This window comes from Ranitomeya imitator, chromosome 3 (assembly GCF_032444005.1).
Source record: "Ranitomeya imitator isolate aRanImi1 chromosome 3, aRanImi1.pri, whole genome shotgun sequence".
Classification (NCBI taxonomy): domain Eukaryota; kingdom Metazoa; phylum Chordata; class Amphibia; order Anura; family Dendrobatidae; genus Ranitomeya; species Ranitomeya imitator.
Window position 1 is genome coordinate 474,786,712 of NC_091284.1, and position 23,103 is coordinate 474,809,814.

The 23,103-nt window shown below is 44.6% G+C and overlaps 1 protein-coding gene across 1 annotated transcript in view; it reads left to right on the plus strand.

Moving 5' to 3' along the window:
• The window catches only part of LOC138670302 (ATP-binding cassette sub-family C member 5-like), a 304,888-nt gene that overhangs the window by 12,576 nt on the left and 269,209 nt on the right, over positions 1-23,103 (plus strand). The window contains exon 4 of the mRNA XM_069757511.1: positions 5,790-6,023. Within this exon, the coding sequence (XP_069613612.1) occupies positions 5,790-6,023 (234 nt within the window). The remainder of the gene's footprint in view (positions 1-5,789; positions 6,024-23,103) is intronic.

Here is a 23,103-nt window from a genome sequence, read left to right on the forward strand (position 1 = left end):
ACTTAATACTTGTTTGCAAAACCCTTGCTGGCACTGTGAGCCAGTGACCGGTATTACATGTAGGGGTCGCTGTGTGTTCCCCCAGGATGCGCACGGAGGCGTATTGAAGCCATGGGAGTGCATTGCAGTCACAGGTGTAGCTGTGATTGCAATGCAGACCGAAAGTGAGTATTGGTCCTGGGCATGCTATGTGTCCAGGGCAGATTTAAGAAAACCTGCTCTGGGCTTTTGTGTTTTGAAATGGACTACAGAATAGTAGTGGTGCAGTCCGTTTCATTCAAGGCCGGGTTTTCCATGTGGCTGACTGTCACAGTTTCCTGTTAAAAACCCTGCAGTCTAGGGTTTGGGTGTGTCAGGGTCAAAGTCAGTGATAGTTTGGTCTAGCAAACGTGCAGAGCTGAAGGCTCTGCAGGGCTCCACCTATGTGAGGCAACACAGGTAAACAGAGCTGAAAGGCCTGATACCCATATCGTACACAGCGGTGCAGTCCCCCACGGCAACCGGTCTTGGAGGTGGACTGTCATGAATATTGACTGCAAACCAGAGGATATCGTGTGCTCTGTTTATGTGAGTTGAGCATTAAAGAGACTTTGTTTTGAACTTTCCTGGGTCACTGCCTCATCACTGCACAGCGTGGATACTGCTGCACTACAGCAAGCACAGCAGTTTTGTAGTTGATGATGAGGTTTTCGCATATGTCAGGAGGAATTTTGGTCCACTCCTCTTTGCAGATCATCTCCAAATCATTAAGATTTTGAGGCTGTCGCTTGGCAACTCGGAGCTTCAACTCCCTCCATAAGTTTTCTATGGGATTAAGGTCTGCAGACTGGCTAGACCACTCAATGACCTTCATGTGCTTCTTTTTGAGTCACTCCTTTGTTTCCTTGGCTGTATGTTTTGGGTCATTGTCTTGTTGGAAGACCCAGCCACAATCCATTTTTAATGTCCTGGTGGAGGGAAGGAGGTTGTGACTCAGGATTTTATGGTACATGGCTCCATCCATTCTAAAGTAGTCCTGCGCCCTTAGCAGAGAAACACCCCCAAAACATAATGTTTCCACCTCCATGCTTGACAGTGGAGAAAGTGTTCTTTGGGTCATAAGCAGCATTTCTCTTCCTCCAAACACGGCGAGTTGAGTTAATGCCAAAGAGCTTAAACGGAACCTGTCACCCCTTTTTTTCGATTTGAGATAAAAATATAGTTCAATTGTGCATGAGCTCTGCATTACAGCAGTACCTTTCATATCCCCTGATTCCCCACCTTTGCTGGGAAAATACCTTTGTAATCTCTCCGTTGTCCTATGTAAATTACCCTGGTCCGATGGGCGGGTAAATTGAACTTTATTTTTATCTCAAATTGAAAAAAGGGGTGACAGACTCTCTTTAATTTTTGTCTCATCTGACCACAGCACCCTCTACCAATCACTCACAGAATCATCCAGGTGTTCATTGGCAAACTTCAGATGGGCCTGCACATGTGCCTGTTTGAGTAGGGAAACCTTACAGGATTTTAAACCTTTACAGCGTAATGTGTTACCAATGGTTTGCTTGGTGACTGTGGTCCGATCTGCCTTGAGATCATTAATAAGTTCCTGGGGAAAATGAGAAAAACCAGCACCAAGCAACTTAAAACATACCTTTTCAAGCTTACTCAGCAGATCAGCAGTATATGGCTTGCAAAATCCCAGGTACAACCCCTGAAACGATCAGCGTCGTACAAAGTCCAGGCAAAAGAGGAAAAAATAGGTGGCACTCTGTGATGCAGTAAAATAATCCTTTCTTTATTCAATGCAAGTAGTACATGGATGCATGGAAGCAGGTGCAGTGAAGGATCATGGTCGTTTCACGTCGATCAGATGCTTCAACTGGTCCAGGTAACACCAACGGTTCCTGGACCCGTTGAAGCATCTGATCGATGTGAAACGGCCATCATCCTTCGCTGCACCTGCTCCCCTGCATCCATGTACTACTTGCATTGAATAAAGAAAGGATTGTTCTACTCCATCACCTATTTTTTCCTCTTTGGCCTGGTCATTAACAAGTTCCCCCTGTGTAGTTTTAGGCTGATCTCGCACCTTCCTCGTGATCAAGGATACCCCACGAGGTGAGATTTTGCATGGTGCCCCAGATCGATGTCAATTGACAGTCATTTTGTATTTTTTACATTTTCTTACTATTGCACCAACAGTTGTCTCCTTCTCACGCAGCATCTTACTTATGGTTTTGTAGCCCATTCCAGCTTTGGGCAGGTCTATGATCTTGTCCCTGACATCCTTATAAAGTTCTTTGGTCTTGTCCATGTTGTAGAGGTTAGAGTATGACTGATTAATTGAGTCTGTGGACAGAAGTCTTTTATAAAGGTGACTATGTAAGACAGCTGTCTTTAATGTAGGTAAGGAGTTGATTAGGAGCGTCTAACTGGCCTGTAGGAGCCACAACTCTTAATGGTTGGTAGGGGATCAAATATTTATTTCTCATTACAAAATGCAAATAAATTTATATAATTTAAACAGTGTGAATTTCTGGATTTTATTTTTGCTATCCTATCACTCAATGTTAAAAATTAACCTACCCTTAAAATTAGACTGCTCATGTCATTGTCAGTGGGGGCAAACTTACAAAATCAGCAAGGGATCAAATCATTATTTCCTTCACTGTTTATTCAGTGCCCAGACTGATGCTGTTCCAGCACTGTCTGCATGATATCTACCACTGGTTTCAAAACCTATATTCAGCCTCTGCACAGGGGGAATCTCAGGCCATCTCCGCTGCGGTCTCCCATTCTTCTCCTGCCGCAGTGGAGCCTGCTCAGCGGAGACGTCGATCCCAGCGTCTCGCTCAGTCTGACTCTGTGCTGAGAGTTACTGCTGCATTTCCTGCTTCTGCCATTGAAGTCAGTGCTGGGCAGCGGTGAGAGACGCTTCTGGGTCTAAGTCCTGCTTTTCACGTTCTGAGCATGCCCAGAGTAAGATCTCTCAGTGGAGATCGAGGGTCACATGATCAGATACTGCAGCTAAGGTCCTTGTAGGTGCTAGGACTAAATCCTGCTTTGCACTCTGAGCATGCCCGGGGCAAGATCTCTCAGTGGAGATCTGGGGTCACATGCTCAGGTACTGCGGCAACTCCATTGGTCCTTCTTTGGAAGGTCCTAAATGTGCTGCAGCTATTTAAGGCTCGCATGGCCGCACGGCCATGCGTTAGTATCAATTCTAATATGTGCTTTGCGCCAGTGTGGTTATGTATGTTTGTATTCAGGGACCCGGCTGAAATAATCCCCTAGAATGCTGGCACCTCTGGCGAGGAGATTGTGTGAACGTGATTCAGAGACCCGGCTGAAATAAGCCCCTAGAATACCGGCACCTCCAGATGAATGGGTTGGTAAAGAGGGCCAATCAGACTCTGGTCACATATTTGCGACATTTTGTTTCTGCCAGGCAGGATGACTGGGCATCTTTATTACCATGGGCAGAGTTCGCCCTTAACAATGCTGTAGCCGACTCCACTGGTCAGACTCCTTTCCTCCTTAATTACGGCCAGCATCCGCGTGTTTCTGTGCCTATGCCCATGTCCTCTGCTGACTCCAGGGTGGCAGACTGGGCAGTGGAGGGACAGAACATTTGGGACCGCACTCAGGATGCCATTCGGGCCCCCAAGGAGAGAATGAGGTCCTCCGCCGATGCACATCGGCGCCCTGCCCCGACCTTTGCTCCTGGCGATTTAGTGTGGCTCTCCGCCCGTAACATCAGGCTGCGTGTAGAGTCCACTAAGTTTGCACCTCGCTACTTGGGTCCATTCAAGGTCCTCGAACAGGTTAATCCTGTGGTCTACCGTCTAGCCCTTCCTCCACGCCTTGGTATCACCGACACCTTTCATGTGTCCCTCCTTAAGCCCGTATACATGTCCCGGTTTTCTGAGTCATCTGCCGGGACATCAGGTTCGTCTACGGACGATTTCGAGGTGAACGCTATTTTGGGGTGCAAGGTGGTACGTGGCAAAAAATGTTATTTGGTGGACTGGAAGGGTTATGGCCCTGAGGATAGGTCCTGGGAGCCTGCTGAGCACATTCAGGCGCCGCAGCTCATTACTGCCTTTGAACGTAGCGAGGCCCAAGGAGGGGGGTAATGTTAGGGGTCGAGTTCCTGCCTCTGCACAGGGGGAATCTCGGGCCATCTCCGCTGCGGTCTCCCATTCTTCTCCTGCCACAGTGGAGCCTGCTCAGCGGACACGTCGATCCCAGCGTCTCGCTCAGTCTGACTCTGTGCTGAGAGTTACTGCTGCATTTCCGCTGGGAAGCGGCGAGCAGACACTTCTGGGTCTAAGTCCTGCTTTTCACGTTCTGAGCATGCACAGAGTAAGATCTCTCAGTGGAGATCGAGGGTCACATGATCAGATACTGCAGCTAAGGTCCTTGTAGGTGCTAGGACTAAATCCTGCTTTGCACTCTGAGCATGCCCGGGGCAAGATCTCTCAGTGGAGATCTGGGGTCACATGCTCAGGTACTGCGGCAACTCCATTGGTCCTTCTTTGGAAGGTCCTAAACGTGCTGCAGCTATTTAAGGCTCGCATGGCCGCACGGCCATGCGCTAGTATCAATTCTAATATGTGCTTTGCGCCAGTGTGGTTATGTATGTTTGTATTCAGGGACCCGGCTGAAATAATCCCCTAGAATGCTGGCACCTCCGGCGAGGAGATTGTGTGAACGTGATTCAGGGACCCGGCTGAAATAAGCCCCTAGAATACCGGCACCTCCGGTGAGGAGATTGCGTGTGTGCATAACCACTGACTGCTATCAGTTTGGCAGTAAGCTTGTGCTCCTGTGAGGCTAACAGGGCGCAGTGCTTTCCTCTCGCGGTTGCTCTGTGAGATAACAGAACTAGTCTATACCGCCAAACAGTGCCGCCATTCACTAGCAGCAGGTTCTTCCTGCACGGTGGACCCCGGGCTGCGAACGCACCATTCATAATAAACATCTATTTTACTCGGTGCGTTCCGCTAACCCTAACAACTGTCACCACTGTCTACCGGTGGGCACAAAATATATATTCAGTTTCCAGACTGATGCTGTTCCAGCTCTGTTGGCACAATGTCTAGCACAATGTCTACCGGTGGTTGCAAAACATATATTCAGCCTCCAAACTGATGTTGATTCAGCACTGTCTGTATGATGTCTACTGGTGGTTATAAAACATATTCAGCCTCCAGACTGATGCTATTCCAGCACTGTCGGTATTGGCACAGTGTCTACTGATGGTCACAATGATAGGCTTCAGCTTTCACATCACATACTATCAGTGGCGGCTGATGAAATGAAACTTTCACACTTCTGTCAAATTGACGTGTTAAGGCTGCAGCCGGTCAGTGGCTACTAACTGGCTGTGGCGCTTGCATAACATAATGCACGTGACCATAAGAGACTCAATTCCGACATTGCTGGAGAGGCATCGGTCCCTGAAGTGAGTGTATGTTTTTTTTGTATTTTTATCTGGAAGGACTGTTTAATACTTATGCATTCAAGTCTTTGGAGAACTGTCAAGAACAGATGAAACATGGAAAACAACCATTTTTAATCTGTTGTCTGTTTGGATTTCATACATTTTAACTGATCAATTGGTAAGTGTTAATGGAAGAAATATTTTAAACAGTCTACCTGCTTCAGTTTTTAAGATTAAAAAATTGGATACAAAACGGAGGCAAAATGATGTAAACATCACATGTAGCTGACAAGGGATATCTGTAGGAAATTCATTATCAGAGACAATGCATGTTGATACTTTTTCTCGCTGTCTACAGGCCATCTTCATCCGTGCGCTGCTGGAGTACACAGAATCAACTGAATCTAACCTCCTTTATGGACTATTAGTAGCATTTGGAATTTTCGCAGCAGAGCTTGTAAGGTCCTGGTCTTTTGCACTGAACTGGGCAATGAGCTATAGAACAGGAATTCGATTGAAAGGAGCGGTTTTAGCCCTGGCTTTTAGAAAGATCCTAAAACTTAAAGTATCTAAGGATATTTCAACAGGAGAGGTGAGTTATGTTCTGTATTGAACAAATCCGGCGTACCTTTGTTGGCCTAGAGATTTTGTTTAATCGGTTAACTGATTTACATATACAAGTGCATAACATTTATTTCAGTTCTTCAGTGAAACTCATATATTATATAGAGTCATTACAAACAGAGCGATCTATTTCAAGTGTTCTGTTAATGTTGATGATTATGGCTTACAGCCAATGAAAACCCAAAAGTCATTATCTCAGTAATTTAGAATAATTAAAAAAACACCTGCAAAGGCTTCCTAAGTGTTTAAAAAGGTCCTTTAGTCTGTTTCAGTAGGCTCCACAATCATGGAGAAGACTGCTGACTTGACAGATGTCCAGAAGGCAGTCATTGACACACTCCACAAGGAGGGTAAGCCACAAAAGGTCCATGCTAAAGAAGTGGGTTGTTCACAGAGTGCTGTATCCAAGCATATTAATGGACAGATGAGTGGAAGGAAAAAGTGTGGTAGAAAAAGGTGCACAAGTGGGATAACCGCAGCCTTAAAAGGATTGTTAAGAAAAGGCCATTCAAAACTTTGGGGTAGATTCACAATGAATGGCCTGCTGCTGGATTCATTGTCTTAAGAGCCACCATACACAGACCTATCCAGGACATGGGCTACAAGTGTCGCATTCCTTGTGTCAAGCCACTCATGACCAATAGACAACGCCAGAAGCGTCTTACCTGGGCCAAGGAGAAAAAGAACTGGACTGTTGCTCAATGGTCCAAGGTGTTGTTTTCAGAGGAAAGTAAATTTTGCATTTCACTTGGAAATCAAGGTCCCAGAATCTGGAGGAAGAGTGGAGAGGCACACAATCCAAGCTGCTTGAGGTGTATTGCGAAGTTTCCACAATCAGTGATGGTTTGGGGAGCCATGTCATCTGCTGGTGTTGATCCTCTGTGTTTTATCAAGAACCATGTCAACACAGCCATCTACCAGGAAATTTTAGAGCACCTCATGCTTTCCTCTACCGATAAGCTTGTTGGAGATGGCAAGTTCATTCTCCAGCAGGACTTGGCATCTGTCCACACTGCAAAAAGTACCAATAAATGGTTTAAAAATAACAGTATTACTGTGCTTGATTGGCCAGCAAACTCACCTGACCTTAACCCCATAGAGAATCTATGGGGTATTGTCAAGAGAAAGATGAGAGACACCAGACCCAACAATGCAGACGAGCTGAAGGCTGCTTATCAAAGCAACCTGGGTTTCCATAACACCTCAGCAGTTCCACAGGCTGATCATCTCCATGCCACGCCACATTGATGAGGTAATTGATGCAAAAGGAGCCCCAACCAAGTATTGAGAGCATTTACTGAACATAAATTTCAGTAAGCCAACATTTCGGATTTTAACATTTTTAAAAACATTTTTCAAGCTGGTGCTATAAAGTATTCTAATTTACTGAGATAATGACTTTTGAGTTTTCATTGGGTGTAAGCCATAATCATCAACATTAACAAAAATAAACACTTGAAATAGATCACTCTGTTTGTAATGACTCTATATAATATATGAGTTTCACTTTTTGCACCGACTAACTGAAACAATTTAACTTTTTGATGATATTCTGCTGGTGGTACCCCCACCCATCTCATATTAATCATAAGGATAAGTTACTGGAAAACCCCGTTTAGTCCAAATAAACAGTAGCTACATCTCTCTTTATGGAGGAACTTGCCTGTCTGTGGATTACATAGATAGCCTATAGATTTCAAAGGGCACTATGTAAAGCTTTATATCCCTGTGACATCGCTGAAGGAAATTGAATGCTTGCTGCTGCTTTCTCCATAGATTACTAAGCTGGGTACCAGTGTTCCTCATAGCATTCCATCTCATAGAGATTGAGAAAACATTTCCTCTTTCAAAACTTCATACAACCTGCAAATCTGAAAACATTAGCTGTATATCCTTTAGGTGCTTGTAATGCATGCCAACAATAGAACAAGCATTGTGAAATAATGCAGATCAAAATTCTAATGTCAGATAATTAATATTGTTATTCAATAAACCATCCCAATGATGCTATTGTAAAACATATTGTGCTATAGCCATCAGCATGGAGCATGATGTAGTGCTGGTGTGGTTGTATCATCTTGTTCTAGATGTCGTGAGTATCATGTAAAACTTGTTAGATAATATTGAAATCACAATAGATCCATGTGCTGTACATATAGGTTAGATTAGGTCATATTGTGACATGTATTTTAGATGCACTCCAGCACGTTCATTAAAATCCAAACTTCTTCATTGCAAATCCCTAAAATTATTAATTACCGACAGGCTGTCTAATGATACCTTTTAGATACAATCATCACATTATTTGTATTATTTGTTTATTATATTGTCCTATATATCAAGCCAACACCCACAGTTTGTACCATTAATAGATGGAACAGTGTGTAGAGGTGCAAGGATGTACAGAAAAGGTTCAGTGCCACAATAGTGAAAATCATATAAAGAAAAAAGCACCAATAAGAACCAATATGCTAAAAATACAAAGCTTTATTAAATAGCAGTAAAAATACAAATGTAACAGCATGAAAAAAGTAACAGGGAATTGGGAATGGAAAGCCAAAAGAATGGTGGACACCATAGTTATATACAGGCAAAAATACCCAAGGCAGAAGAAGAATGAAGAGTATGCAGATCAGCTCAAAAAAGTGCAAAGTGCAATCAAAGATGTGCCAATTAGAAGTATATGGATGTAAGGTATATTATAAAGTGCAAGGATACTAAGGGCACGAAAAAGAGTACAAAACATCAACTGGATACAGTGGTGGAGAGAGCAATGACAATGAAACCAAAATGTAAGATGTTCCAAGGGATTTTACCTGAGAGACCGTGGTGCCACCCGCCCCAACGCGCGTTTCGGCTCAGTGCCTTCTTCTGGGGGTCTCACAATGAGACCAAAATACAAGTAGTTTACTTTTATGTACAACAAACACCATGAAAGTGAGGACAAAAAAAGGATATATCTACCCGCCTTACAGGTTAGGATCACTAATATTACTACCATATTTTGGATCTGTATATACTGAGCCCCTATTTCCTTATTTATTTCACTATTTACAGATATTTTCCCCTATCTGATATTCGCTTGAGCTCATGTACTTCGCTTCCATACTAGGCATGACCACATATTATATATATTATTTTTCTATCTCCTTCCACACCTATAGATAATCACCATATGACTCATGTTAATCTTTAGACAATTGCACCTTAGTGGATTTCATTTGAGCAGTCTGGTATGTTTTTTCCTTTTTTCTTTTCCCCAATTTTCCCCTTATCCTTTTTTTATCCTCACTTTCATAGTGCTTGTTGTACATAAAAGTACACTACTTGTATTTTGGTCTCATTGCTGCTGATTTTGATTGATTCTTTTTTTACCATATCTGTGATGTATTAATTTTCTTATTCAAATATTGTGCAAGAATATTGTGCAATTGTGCAAGAAGGTCGATTGTTGACTGAAACGTTTATTATATTTTGGACTGCATTAATAATAATAATCTTTATTTTTATACAGTGCTAACATATTCTGCAGCACTTTACAGTTTGCACACATTATCATCACTGTCCCCGATGGGGCTCACAATCTAAATTTCCTATGAGTATGTCTTTGGTATGTGGGAGGAAACTGGAGTACCCAGAGGAAACCGACGCAAACATGGAGAGAACATACAAACTCCTTGCAGATGTTGTCCTAGGCGGGATTAGAACCCAGGACCCCAGTGCTGCAAGGCTGCAGTGCTATCCACTGAGCCACCGTGCTGCCCTTGCATTAAAGGTTTTTTCTATGGATCCATATCGGTTGAGTTCCAAATTTTATTTCTCTATTATATTGGCTTGGGAGCCTATTTGAGCACCAACACAGCTGTGCCATGATATATCTTCTATTCTACCTGCTTCTCAATCTGGCCTAGCCTGCGGGCTATTTAGGTGGCTAAATATGAGCAGACCATTGACAGCTGTAGTTTTGTTCTGTGATGTAGCTCTGTGTCTGATTTGCTGATCTTGTTGTCAGACGTTGGATTTGTGGTGACTATTCGTAGGTGTTATCACTTTTGTTGTTGATGATCTCTGATCTCAAGTATCTAACCCTGGACTTGGCCTCCGATTATCCATTTCTCTTATCCCCTTATCTTGAAGTTACCTCCTGGCATTTGACCCCAGACTTGACCACGCCTTTGTATTGCCCCTCTCTGCTACAAGCCCTCCTGGTATCTGACTTTGATCCTCCTGACTACCCTGTTTCACGACTGTGAGCAGTGAATCAGCGTCACAAGCACTTCACAAATAAATGGGGACGCTACCGTAGATTAAGAATAATGTTTTCTTGCATAGCACTCGGACCAGTGTAAATCTCTGGGGCAGCTCACATTACCGTTTATTTTCTCGGGCGTATTCAGCGTGTGTGTAAAATTGCAGCATTCTGCGATTGTCACCGGGGCTTGGCCATGACTCGCCAATGCAAGCCTATGGGTGCGAGAAAAAAATCACACAGCACTCGGACCATGCGACTGCTGTCCAATTTTTATGCATCGGCATCCTTTGAAAAGCCGGCAATTCATGTGCCGCATACAAAATAAAATTACACTGACAGGTTAGAATAGAATAGAGAGAATAGATATATACATATCTATGTATATAATCGTCTAAGGGTCACTTCCGTCTGTCTGTCAATGGAAATCCAGCGTCGTTGATTGGTCGCGGCCTGCACAGTCCAGCCGCGAATTGTCCCCTTCCTACTCTGTCAGTGCCCCCTCCATACTCCCCTCCAGTCAGCGCTCACTGTTATGATCAGGTGGCCTTGGAGCAGCATGAAATGACCTTCGCTGGAGCAGTGGTAAATATACTGACCGCAAACCCTGATCCTATCACTGCAACTAGAAGTAGCCGTGGGGTGTGCCTAACCAGACCTAGACACCTCGACACAGCCGGAGAACTAAATATCCCTAAAGATGGAAATAGGAAAACTGTCTTGCCTCAGAGTAGACCCCCAAAGGATAGACAGCCCCCCACAAATAATGACTGTGAGTAGGAGAGGAAAAGACACACGCAGACTGAAAACAGGGATAAGCAAAGGAGGCCACTTCTACCGAGAAAGGAAAGGAAAGTACAGGATACTATGCGGTCAGCATAAAACACTACAAAATATCCACAGCAGAAAAATACAAAAACTCCACCACCTAACTAAAGATGTGGAGAGTATATCTGCGACTCCAGTGAATCCAACTAGACTGAGAAAAACATCAGGCACAGTCTAGCAGGAACAAAATAGAAACAAGATAGCACAGAAAATAAACACACAGCAGTGTGTCTAAAACAAAATGAAGCAAACACTTAACTTTGCTGAATTGGCAGCAAGCAGGAGAGGCCAGGCAGGACCAACACTTCCAAAGGAACAATGGACAACTGGCAGGGACTAAAGAGTCCTGCAAAGCTATATACCCCAGTCAGCTTTGCAATTAGCAGATACACCTGTCCAATCCTGCAGTCCAGGCACAACTGCATTACCCTCTACAACCACTGGAGGGAGCCCAAAAGCAGAATTCACAACAGTACCCCTGTTATGATCTGGTGGCCTTGGAGCAGCATGAGACGTACTCTGGAGAAGGTGGTCCCTGTACTGACCGCAAACCCTGAACCTAGCAGCGCAACTAAAAGCAGCCGTGGGGGGTACCTAACTCTCCCTAGACCCCTCGGCACAGCCTAACATCTAACTACCCCTAAAGACAGAAACAGGAAACCTATCTTGCCTCAGAGAAAATCCCCAAAGGATAGATAGCCCCCCACAAATATTGACTGTGAGAGGAGAGGGAAAAAACATATGCAGATATGAAATCAGATTTTAGCATAGGAGGCCATACTAGCTAAAAAGAAAGAATAGAACAGAGTACTATGCGGTCAGTACAAAAACACTAGAAAATATCCACCGCAGAAAATACGGATCACCACATCTGCCTAAAGACATGGGGGGTATATCTGCATCTCCAGAGAAATAGCTAGGCTGCAATAAATCTTCACAGACCAAGCTGGACAAGACAAAAACATGAAAATGCACAGAACTATAAGGTCCACTGCAGGTGGACAGAAAAAACAAAGCCAGGACTTATCTTTGTAGAAAATCACAGCAAACTGGAGAGACCAGCAGGGAAGTGAATCCTTCAAGAACAATGGACAACTGGCACTGACTAAAGGATCCTGCAAAGCTATATACCCCAGTCCGTCCTCCTGCAATTACTAGAAACACATGTCCACTCCTGCAATCCAGACACAACTGCATTACCCTCTACAACCACCGGAGGGAGCCCAAAAGCTGAATTCACAACAGTACCCCCCCTTGAGGAGGGGTCACCGAACCCTCACCAGAGCCCCCAGGCGATCAGGATGAGCCAGATGAAAGGCACAAACCAAGTCAACGGCATGGACATCAGAGGCAGAAACCCAAGAATTATCCTCCTGGCCATAACCCTTCCACTTGACAAGGTACTGAAGCTTCCGCCTCGAAAAACGAGAATCCAAAATCTTCTCAACAACATATTCCAACTCCCCATCGACCAATACAGGGGCCGGAGGATCAACAGAGGGAACAACGGGCTCCACATATTTCCGCAACAAAGATCTATGGAAGACATTATGAATAGCAAACGAGGCCGGAAGCGCCAGGCGAAAGGACACTGGATTAATAATCTCAGAAATCCTATAAGGACCAATAAATCGACGCTTAAACTTAGGGGAAGAAACCTTCATAGGAACATGACGGGAAGATAACCAAACCAGATCCCCAATCCGAAGCCGGGAACCAACACACCGACGACGATTAGCAAAACGTTGAGCCTCCTCCTGAGATAGCACCAAATTGTCCACCACATAAGCCCAAATCTGCTGCAACCTGTCGACCACAGAATCCACACCAGGAAGGTCAGAAGGCTCAACCTGCCCAGAAGAAAAACGAGGATGAAAACCAAAATTACAAAAAAAAGGCGAAACCAAAGTAGCCGAACTAGCCCGATTATTAAGGGCAAACTCGGCCAATGGCAAAAAAGCCACCCAATCATCCTGATCAGCAGACACAAAGCATCTCAAATAGGTCTCCAAGGTCTGATTAGTTCGCTCAGTCTGGCCATTTGTCTGAGGATGAAATGCAGAAGAAAAAGACAAATCAATGCCCAGCTTGGCACAAAAGGCCCGCCAAAACCTAGAAACAAACTGGGAACCTCTGTCGGACACAATATTCTCCGGAATACCATGCAAACGCACCACATGCTGAAAAAACAATGGAACCAAATCAGAAGAAGAAGGCAATTTAGGCAAAGGCACCAAAAGAATCATCTTAGAAAATTGGTCACAGACAACCCAAATAACCGACAGTCTTTGGGAAACCGGAAGATTGGAAATAAAATCCATAGAAATATGTGTCCAGGCCCTCTCGGGGACCGGTAATGGCAAAAGCAACCCACTAGCGCGGGAACAGCAAGGCTTAGCCCGCGCACAAATCCCACAGGACTGCACAAAAGAACACACATCCCGTGACAAAGAAGGCCACCAAAGGACCTACTAACCAAATCTCTGGTACCAAAAATCCCAGGATGGCCAGCCAACACAGAACAATGAACCTCAGAAATCACTTTAGTAGTCCATCTATCAGGAACAAACAGTTTCCCCACAGGACAGCGGTCAGGCTTATCAGCCAGAAATTCCTGAAGAACCCGTCGCAAATCAGGGGAGATGGCAGAAAGAATCACCCCTTCCTTCAAAATGCCGACCGGCTCAAGAACCCCAGGGGAATCAGTAAAAAAACTCCTAGAGAGGGCATCCGCCTTAACATTCTTAGTACCAGGAATGTACGAGACCACAAAATCAAAATGGGAGAAAAACAGGGACCATCGAGCCTGTCTAGGATTCAGCCGTTTGGCAGACTCGAGGTAAATCAGATTCTTATGATCGGTCAGGACCACAATACGGTGCTTGGCCCCCTCAAGCAAATGTCGCCACTCCTCAAATGCCCACTTCATAGCCAACAACTCCCGATTGCCGACATCATAATTGCGTTCCGCAGGCGAAAACGTCCGAGAAAAGAAGGCACACGGTTTCATCAAGGAACCATCAGAATTCCTCTGAGACAAAACGGCCCCTGCCCCAATCTCAGACGCGTCAACCTCAACCTGAAATGGAAGAGAAACATCTGGCTGACGCAACACAGGGGCAGAAGTAAATCGGCGTTTAAGCTCCTGAAAGGCAGAAACAGCCGTGGAGGACCAATTCGTTACATCAGCGCCTTTCTTGGTCAAATCGGTTAGAGGTTTAACCACACTGGAGAAGTTGGCAATGAAACGACAATAAAAGTTAGCAAAGCCCAAGAATTTCTGAAGGCTCTTCACAGATGTGGGCTGAATCCAATCATGAATGGCCTGAACCTTAACCGGATCCATTTCTATAGATGAGGGAGAAAAAATGAAACCCAAAAAAGAAACCTTCTGCACTCCAAAGAGGCACTTTGACCCCTTCACAAACAAAGCATTATTATGGAGGATCTGAAATATCATCCTGACCTGTTTCACATGAGACTCCCAATCATTGGAAAAAATCAAAATATCATCCAAATATACAACCATGAATTTATCAAGATAACTCCGAAAGATATCATGCATGAAGGATTGGAACACAGATGGGGCATTAGAGAGTCCGAATGGCATCACAAGGTATTCAAAATGGCCTTCGGGCGTATTAAATGCAGTTTTCCGTTCGTCACCCTGCTTGATACGAATAAGATTATATGCCCCTCGAAGGTCAATCTTAGTAAACCAGCTAGACCCTTTAATCCTAGCAAACAAATCAGTAAGCAAAGGCAAGGGATATTTAAATTTAACCGTGATCTTATTCAAAAGGCGATAATCAATACAGGGTCTCAAGGATCCATCCTTCTTGGCAACAAAAAAGAACCCCGCTCCCAACGGTGAAGAAGATGGCCGAATATGCCCTTTCTCCAAAGACTCCTTAATATAGCTCCGCATGGCGGCATGTTCAGGCACAGACAGGTTGAAAAGTCGACCCTTAGGGAACTTACAACCTGGAATCAAGTCAATAGCACAATCACAGTCCCTATGCGGTGGAAGGGAACTGGACTTGGGCTCATCGAATACATCCTGAAAGTCTGACAAAAACTCAGGAACTTCAGCAGAGGGGGAAGAGGAAATTGACATCAAAGGAACCTGATCATGAACCCCCTGACAACCCCAACTAGTCACAGACATGGATTTCCAGTCTAACACCGGATTATGTAGCTGTAACCATGGAAAACCCAGCACAATATCATCATGCAAATTATGCAACACCAGAAAACGACAATCTTCCTGATGGGCTGGCGCCATGCGCATGGTCAGCTGTGTCCAAAACTGAGGTTTATTTTTAGCCAACGGTGTAGCATCAATGCCCCTCAAAGGAATAGGGTTCTGCAACGGCTGCAAGGGAAAACCACAATGTCTGGCAAATTCTAAGTCCATTAAGTTCAGAGCGGCGCCTGAATCCACAAATGCCATGACAGAAAATGATGATAATGAGCAGATCAAGGTCACAGATAACAGAAATTTAGGTTGTATAGTACTGATGGCAACAGAACTAGCGATTCTCTTAGTACGCTTAGGGCAATCAGAAATAACATGAGCAGAATCGCCGCAGTAAAAACACAACCTATTCTGACGCCGGAATGTATGATGTTCAGCTCTAGACAAAATCCTATCACACTGCATAGGCTCAGGGCTCCGCTCAGAGGGCAACGCCACAGTGTGCACAATTCTGCGCTCGCGCAAGCGCCGATCAATCTGAATGGCCAGAGACATAGAATCACTCAGACCAGCAGGCATGGGAAACCCCACCATAACATCTTTAATGGATTCAGAAAGACCCTTTCAGAAAATTGCCGCCAAGGCATCCTCATTCCATTTAGTCAGTACAGACCATTTTCTAAATTTCTGGCAATACGATTCTGCCGCTTCTTGACCTTGACACAGGGCTAACAAAATTTTCTCAGCCTGATCCACAGAATTAGGCTCATCATACAACAACCCCAATGCCTGAAAGAACGAATCAACATTAAGCAAAGCAGGATTGCCAGATTCCAGAGAAAATGCGCAATCCTGTGGGTCACCACGCAGCAGAGATATGATGATTTTAACCTGATGAATAGGATCACCAGAAGACCGGGGTCTTAATGCAAAAAACAGTTTACAATTATTTTTGAAACTCAAAAATTTGGATCTGTCACCAAAGAATAAATCAGGAGTGGGAATCTTAGTTTCTAAGCCAGGAGTCTGAACAATGAAATCTGAAATCCCCTGTACCCTAGCAGCAAGCTGATCCACCCGAGAAACTAACTCCTGAAGATTCATGTTAATACTAGACTCCGTAGCCACCCAGAGGTAAAGAGGGAGGAACAGACCAAACAAGCTGAGGAAAAAAAATGGCTCAAAATCTTTCCACCCTTCTTCTGAGATGCAATTAACTCATTTTTGGCCAGTTGTACTGTTATGATCTGGTGGCCTTGGAGCAGCATGAGACGTACTCTGGAGAAGGTGGTCCCTGTACTGACCGCAAACCCTGAACCTAGCAGCGCAACTAAAAGCAGCCGTGGGGGGTACCTAACTCTCCCTAGACCCCTCGGCACAGCCTAACATCTAACTACCCCTAAAGACAGAAACAGGAAACCTATCTTGCCTCAGAGAAAATCCCCAAAGGATAGATAGCCCCCCACAAATATTGACTGTGAGAGGAGAGGGAAAAAACATACGCAGATATGAAATCAGATTTTAGCATAGGAGGCCATACTAGCTAAAAAGAAAGAATAGAACAGAGTACTATGCGGTCAGTACAAAAACACTAGAAAATATCCACCGCAGACAATACGGATCACCACATCTGCCTAAAGACATGGGGGGTATATCTGCATCTCCAGAGAAATAGCTAGGCTGCAAAAAATCCTTCACAGACCAAGCTGGACAAGACAAAAACATGAAAATGCACAGAACTATAAGGTCCACTGCAGGTGGACAGAAAAAACAAAGCCAGGACTTATCTTTGTAGAAAAACACAGCAAATTTGGAGAGACCAGCAGGGAAGTGAATCCTTCAAGAACAATGGACAACTGGCACTGATTAAAGGATCCTACAAAGCTATATACCCCTGTCCGTCCTGCAATTACTAGAAACACATGTCCACTCCTGCAATCCAGACACAACTGCATTACCCTCTACAACCACCGGAGGGAGCCCAAAAGCTGAATTCACAACATACCCCCCCCTTGAGGAGGGGTCACCGAACCCTCACCAGAGCCCCCAGGCCGATCAGGATGAGCCCGATGAAAGGTACGAACCAAATCAGCGGCATGGACATCAGAGGCAGAAACCCAAGAATTATCCTCCTGGCCATAACCCTTCCATTTGACAAGGTACTGAAGCTTCCGCCTCGAAAAACGAGAATCCAAAATCTTCTCAACAACATATTCCAACTCCCCATCGACCAACACAGGGGCCGGAGGATCAACAGAGGGAACAACGGGCTCCACATATTTCCACAACAAAGATCTATGGAAGACATTATGAATAGCAAAAGAGGCCGGAAGCGCCAGGCGAAAGGACACCGGATTAATAATCTCAGAAATCCTATAAGGACCAATAAATTGAGGCTTAAACTTAGGAGAAGAAACCTTCATAAGAACATGATGGGAAGATAACCAAACCAGATCCCCAATCCGAAGCCGGGAACCAACACACCGACGACGATTAGCAAAACGTTGAGCCTCCTCCTGAGACAGCACCAAATTGTCCACCACATGAGCCCAAATCTGCTGCAACCTGTCGACGACAGAATCCACACCAGGAAGGTCAGAAGGCTCAACCTGCCCAGAAGAAAAACGAGGATGAAAACCAAAATTACAAAAAAAAGGCGAAACCAAAGTAGCCGAACTAGCCCGATTATTAAGGGCAAACTCGGCCAATGGCAAAAAAGCCACCCAATCATCCTGATCAGCAGACACAGCGCATCTCAAATAGGTTTCCAAGGTCTGATTAGTTCGCTCAGTCTGGCCATTTGTCTGAGGATGAAATGCAGAAGAAAAAGACAAATGCCCAGCTTGGCACAAAAGGCCCGCCAAAACCTAGAAACAAACTGGGAACCTCTGTCGGACACAATATTCTCCGGAATACCATGCAAACGTACCACATGCTGAAAAAACAACGGAACCAAATCAGAAGAAGAAGGCAATTTAGGCAAAGGCACCAAATGAACCATCTTAGAAAATCGGTCACAGACAACCCAGATAACTGACATCCTTTGGGAAACAGGAAGATCGGAAATAAAATCCATAGCAATATGTGTCCAGGGCCTCTCAGGGACCAGCAATGGCAAAAGCAACCCACTAGCACGGGAGCAACAAGGCTTGGCCCACGCACAAGTCCCACAGGACTGCACAAAAGACCGCACATCACGCGACAAAGGCCACCAAAAGGACCTACCAACCAAGTCTCTGGTACCAAAAATACCAGGATGACCAGCCAACACTGAACAATGAACCTCAGAAATCACTCTACTAGTCCATCTGTCAGGAACAAACAGTTTCCCCACAGGACAACGGTCAGGTTTGTCAGCCTGAAATTTCTGAAGAACCCGTCGTAAATCAGGAGAAATGGCAGAAAGGACCACCCCTTCCTTCAAAATACCGACTGGTTCCAAAACCTCAGGAGAATTAGGCAAAAAACTCCTAGAGAGGGCATCAGCCTTAACATTCTTAGAACCAGGAAGGTACGAGACCACAAAATCAAAACGAGAAAAAAACAAGGACCATCGAGCCTGTCTAGGATTCAACCGTTTGGCAGACTCGAGGTAAATCAAATTCTTATGGTCGGTCAAGACCACAATACGGTGCTTAGCTCCCTCAAGCCAATGTCGCCACTCCTCAAATGCCCACTTCATAGCCAACAACTCCCGATTTCCGACATCATAATTGCGTTCCGCAGGCGAAAATTTACGGGAAAAGAAGGCACACGGTTTCATCAAGGAACCAACAGGATCCCTCTGAGACAAAACGGCCCCTGCCCCAATCTCAGAAACGCCAACCTCAACCTGAAACGGAAGAGAAACATCCAGCTGGCGCAACACTGGAGCAGAAGAAAAACGACGTTTACATTTTTGAAAGGCAGAGACAGCCGCAGAGGGCCAATTCGCCACATCAGCGCCCTTCTTAGTCAAATCAGTCAAGGGTTTAACCACGCTGGAAAAATTAGCAATGAAACAGCGATAAAAATTAGCGAAACCCAAAAATTTATGAAGGCTCTTCACGGATGTGTGCTGAATCCAATCATGAATGGCCTGAACCTTAACCAGATCCATCTCAATAGATGAGGGAGAAAAAATAAAGCCCAAAAAGGAAACCTTCTGCACCCCAAAAAGACACTTAGACCCTTTCACAAACAAGGCATTGTCACGACGGATCTGAAATACCATCCTGACCTGCTGCACATGAGACTCCCAATCATCGGAAAAATATCATCAAAATATCGTCCAAATAAATGATCAAGAATTTATCAAGATAAGTCCGGAAGATATCATGCATGAAGGACTGAAAAACAGATGGAGCATTAGAGAGTCCGAATGGCATCACAAGGTATTCAAAATGGCCTTCGGGCGTGTTAAACGCAGTTTTCCATTCATCACCCTGCTTTATACGAACAAGATTATAAGCCCCCCGAAGGTCAATCTTAGTAAACCAACTAGCTCCCTTAATCCTAGCAAACAAATCAGAAAGCAAAGGCAAGGGGTATTGAAACTTGACCGTGATCTTGTTTAAGAGGTGATAATCAATACAGGGTCTCAAAGAACCATCTTTTTTAGCAACAAAAAAGAACCCTGCTCCCAACGGTGAAGAAGATGGACGAATATGCCCCTTCTCCAAAGACTCCTTAATATAACTCCGCACGGCGGTATGTTCAGGTACAGAAAGGTTGAAAAGTCGACCCTTAGGAAACTTACAGCCTGGAATCAAATCAATAGCACAATCGCAGTCCCTGTGCAGTGGAAGGAAACTGGACTTAGGCTCATCGAATACATCCTGGAAATCAGACAAAAACTCCGGAATTTCAGAAGAGGGAGAAGGGGCGATTGACATCAGAGGAACATCATTATGAACCCCCTGACAACCCCAACTAGTTACAGACATGGACTTCCAATCCAAAACAGGATTATGGACCTGCAACCACGGGAAACCCAGCACGACAGCATCATGCAAATTATGCAACACCAGAAATCGACAATCTTCCTGATGGGCTGGCGCCATGCGCCTGAATCCACAAACGCCATGACAGAAAATGACGACAATGAGTAGATCAAGGACACAGATAACAGAAATTTATGTTGTACAGTACTGATGGTAAATGAACTGGCGATCCTTTTTGTCCGCTTAGGGCAGACAGAAATCACATGAGAAGCGTCGCCACAATAAAAATACAACCTGTTGAGACGTCTGAAACTTTGTCGTTCCGTTTTAGACAGAATCCTATCACACTGCATAGGATCAGGAATTTGCTCTGAGGATAACGCCATAGCGCGCACAGTTCTGCGTTCCCGCAAGCGCCGGTCAATCTGAATGGCCAAAGACATAGAATCACTCAGATTGGAGGGTGTGGGAAACCCCACCATAACATCCTTAATGGATTCAGAAAGACCCTTTCTGAAAATTGCCGCCAAAGCATCATCATTCCATTTAGTCAGCACAGACCATTTTCTGAATTTCTGACAATACAATTCAGCCACCTCTTGCCCCTGAGATAGGGCCAACAAGGTTTTCTCAGCTTGATCCACAGAATTAGGCTCATCATACAATAACCCCAATGCTTGAAAGAAAGAATCAACATTAAGCAAAGCAGGATTGCCAGATTCCAGAGAAAATGCCCAATCCTGTGGGTCACCACGCAGCAGGGATATGATGATTTTAACCTGCTGACTGGGATCACCAGAGGACCGGGGTCTCAATGCAAAAAAACAGTTTACAGTTATTTTTGAAGCTCAAAAAATTGGATCTGTCACCAAAAAATAAATCTGGGGTGGGAATCTTAGGTTCTAATGCAGGAGTCTGAACAATATAATCCGAAATACCCTGTACCCTAGCAGCAAGCTGATCCACACGAGAAGCTAACTCCTGAACATTCATGTTAGTACTAGGTTCCTCAGCCACCCAGAGATTAAGAGGGAGGAGAAGACAGATCAAACTGAAGAAAAAAAAATGGCTCAAGACCTTTCCTCCCTTCTTCTGAGATGCATTTAACTCATTGTTGGCCAGTTGTACTGTTATGATCAGGTGGCCTTGGAGCAGCATGAAATGACCTTCGCTGGAGCAGTGGTAACTATACTGACCGCAAACCCTGATCCTATCACCGCAACTACAAGTAGCCGTGGGGTGTGCCTAACCAGACCTAGACACCTCAACACAGCCGGAGAACTAAATATCCCCAAAGATGGAAATAGGAAAACTGTCTTGCCTCAGAGTAGACCCCCAAAGGATAGACAGCCCCCCACAAATAATGACTGTGAGTAGGAGAGGAAAAGACACACGCATACTGAAAACAGGGATAAGCAAAGGAGGCCACTTCTACCTAGAAAGGAAAGGAAAGTACAGGATACTATGCGGTCAGCATAAAACACTACAAAATATCCACAGCAGAAAAATACAAAAACTCCACCACCTAACTAAAGATGTGGAGAGTATATCTGCGACTCCAGCAAATCCAACTAGACTGAGAAAAACATCAGGCACAGTCTAGCAGGAACAAAATAGAAACAAGATAGCACAGAAAATAAACACACAGCAGTGTGTCTAAAACAAAATGAAGCAAACACTTAACTTTGCTGAATTGGCAGCAAGCAGGAGAGGCCAGGCAGGACCAACACTTCCAAAGGAACAATGGACAACTGGCAGGGACTAAAGAGTCCTGCAAAGCTATATACCCCAGTCAGCTTTGCAATTAGCAGATACACCTGTCCAATCCTGCAGTCCAAGCACAACTGCATTACCCTCTACAATCACCGGAGGGAGCCCAAAAGCAGAATTCACAACAGCTCACACAGGGTTAATGGCTAAGTTACACCTCGTTATGCCGCGGTGTAACGCAGTCCGTTAACGCTGCTATTAGCCGTGTGACCAACTTTTTACTATTGATTCTGCTTATGCAGCATCAATAGTAAAAAGATCTAATGTTAAAAATAATAATAAACAAAATCATAATATTCTACCTTCCAGCGCCTTTCCCGCTCCTCGCGACGCTCCGGTGCCAAGAATTCATTGCGGTCTCGCGAGATGATGACGTAGCGGTCTCGCGAGACTGCTACGTCATCATCTCGTGAGACCGCAATGCATTCTTGGAACTGGAGGGTCGCGAGGAGCATCGCTAAACTCCTGGCCTGGATCCGGGGATTGCCGGAAGGTGAGTATATAAATATTTTTTATTTTAGTTCTTTATTTAACAGGGATATGGTGCCACATTGCTATATACTACGTGGGCTGTGTTAGATACTACATGGGCTGTGTTATATACTACGTGGGCTGTATTATATACTGCATGGGCTGTGTTATATACTATGTCGCTGTGCTATATACTACGTGGGCTGTGCTATATACTACATGGCTGTGCAATATATTACATGGCTGTGCAATGTACTAAGTGACTGTGGTATATACTGCGTGAGCTGTGCTATATACTACATGAGCTGTGCTATATACTACGTGGGCTGTGCTATATACTACGTGTACTGTGCAATATACGTGGCTGGGCAATATACTATGTGGCTATGCTATATAGTACGTGGCTGTATTATATACTATGTGGGCTGTGTTATATACTACATTGCCTGTGTTATATACTATGTGGGCTTTGCTATATACTACGTGGGCTGTGTTATACACTGCGTGGGCTGTGCTATATACTACATGGCCTGTGCTATATACTATGTGGGCTGTGCTATATACTACGTGGGCTGTGTTATACACTGCGTGGGATGTGCTATATACTATG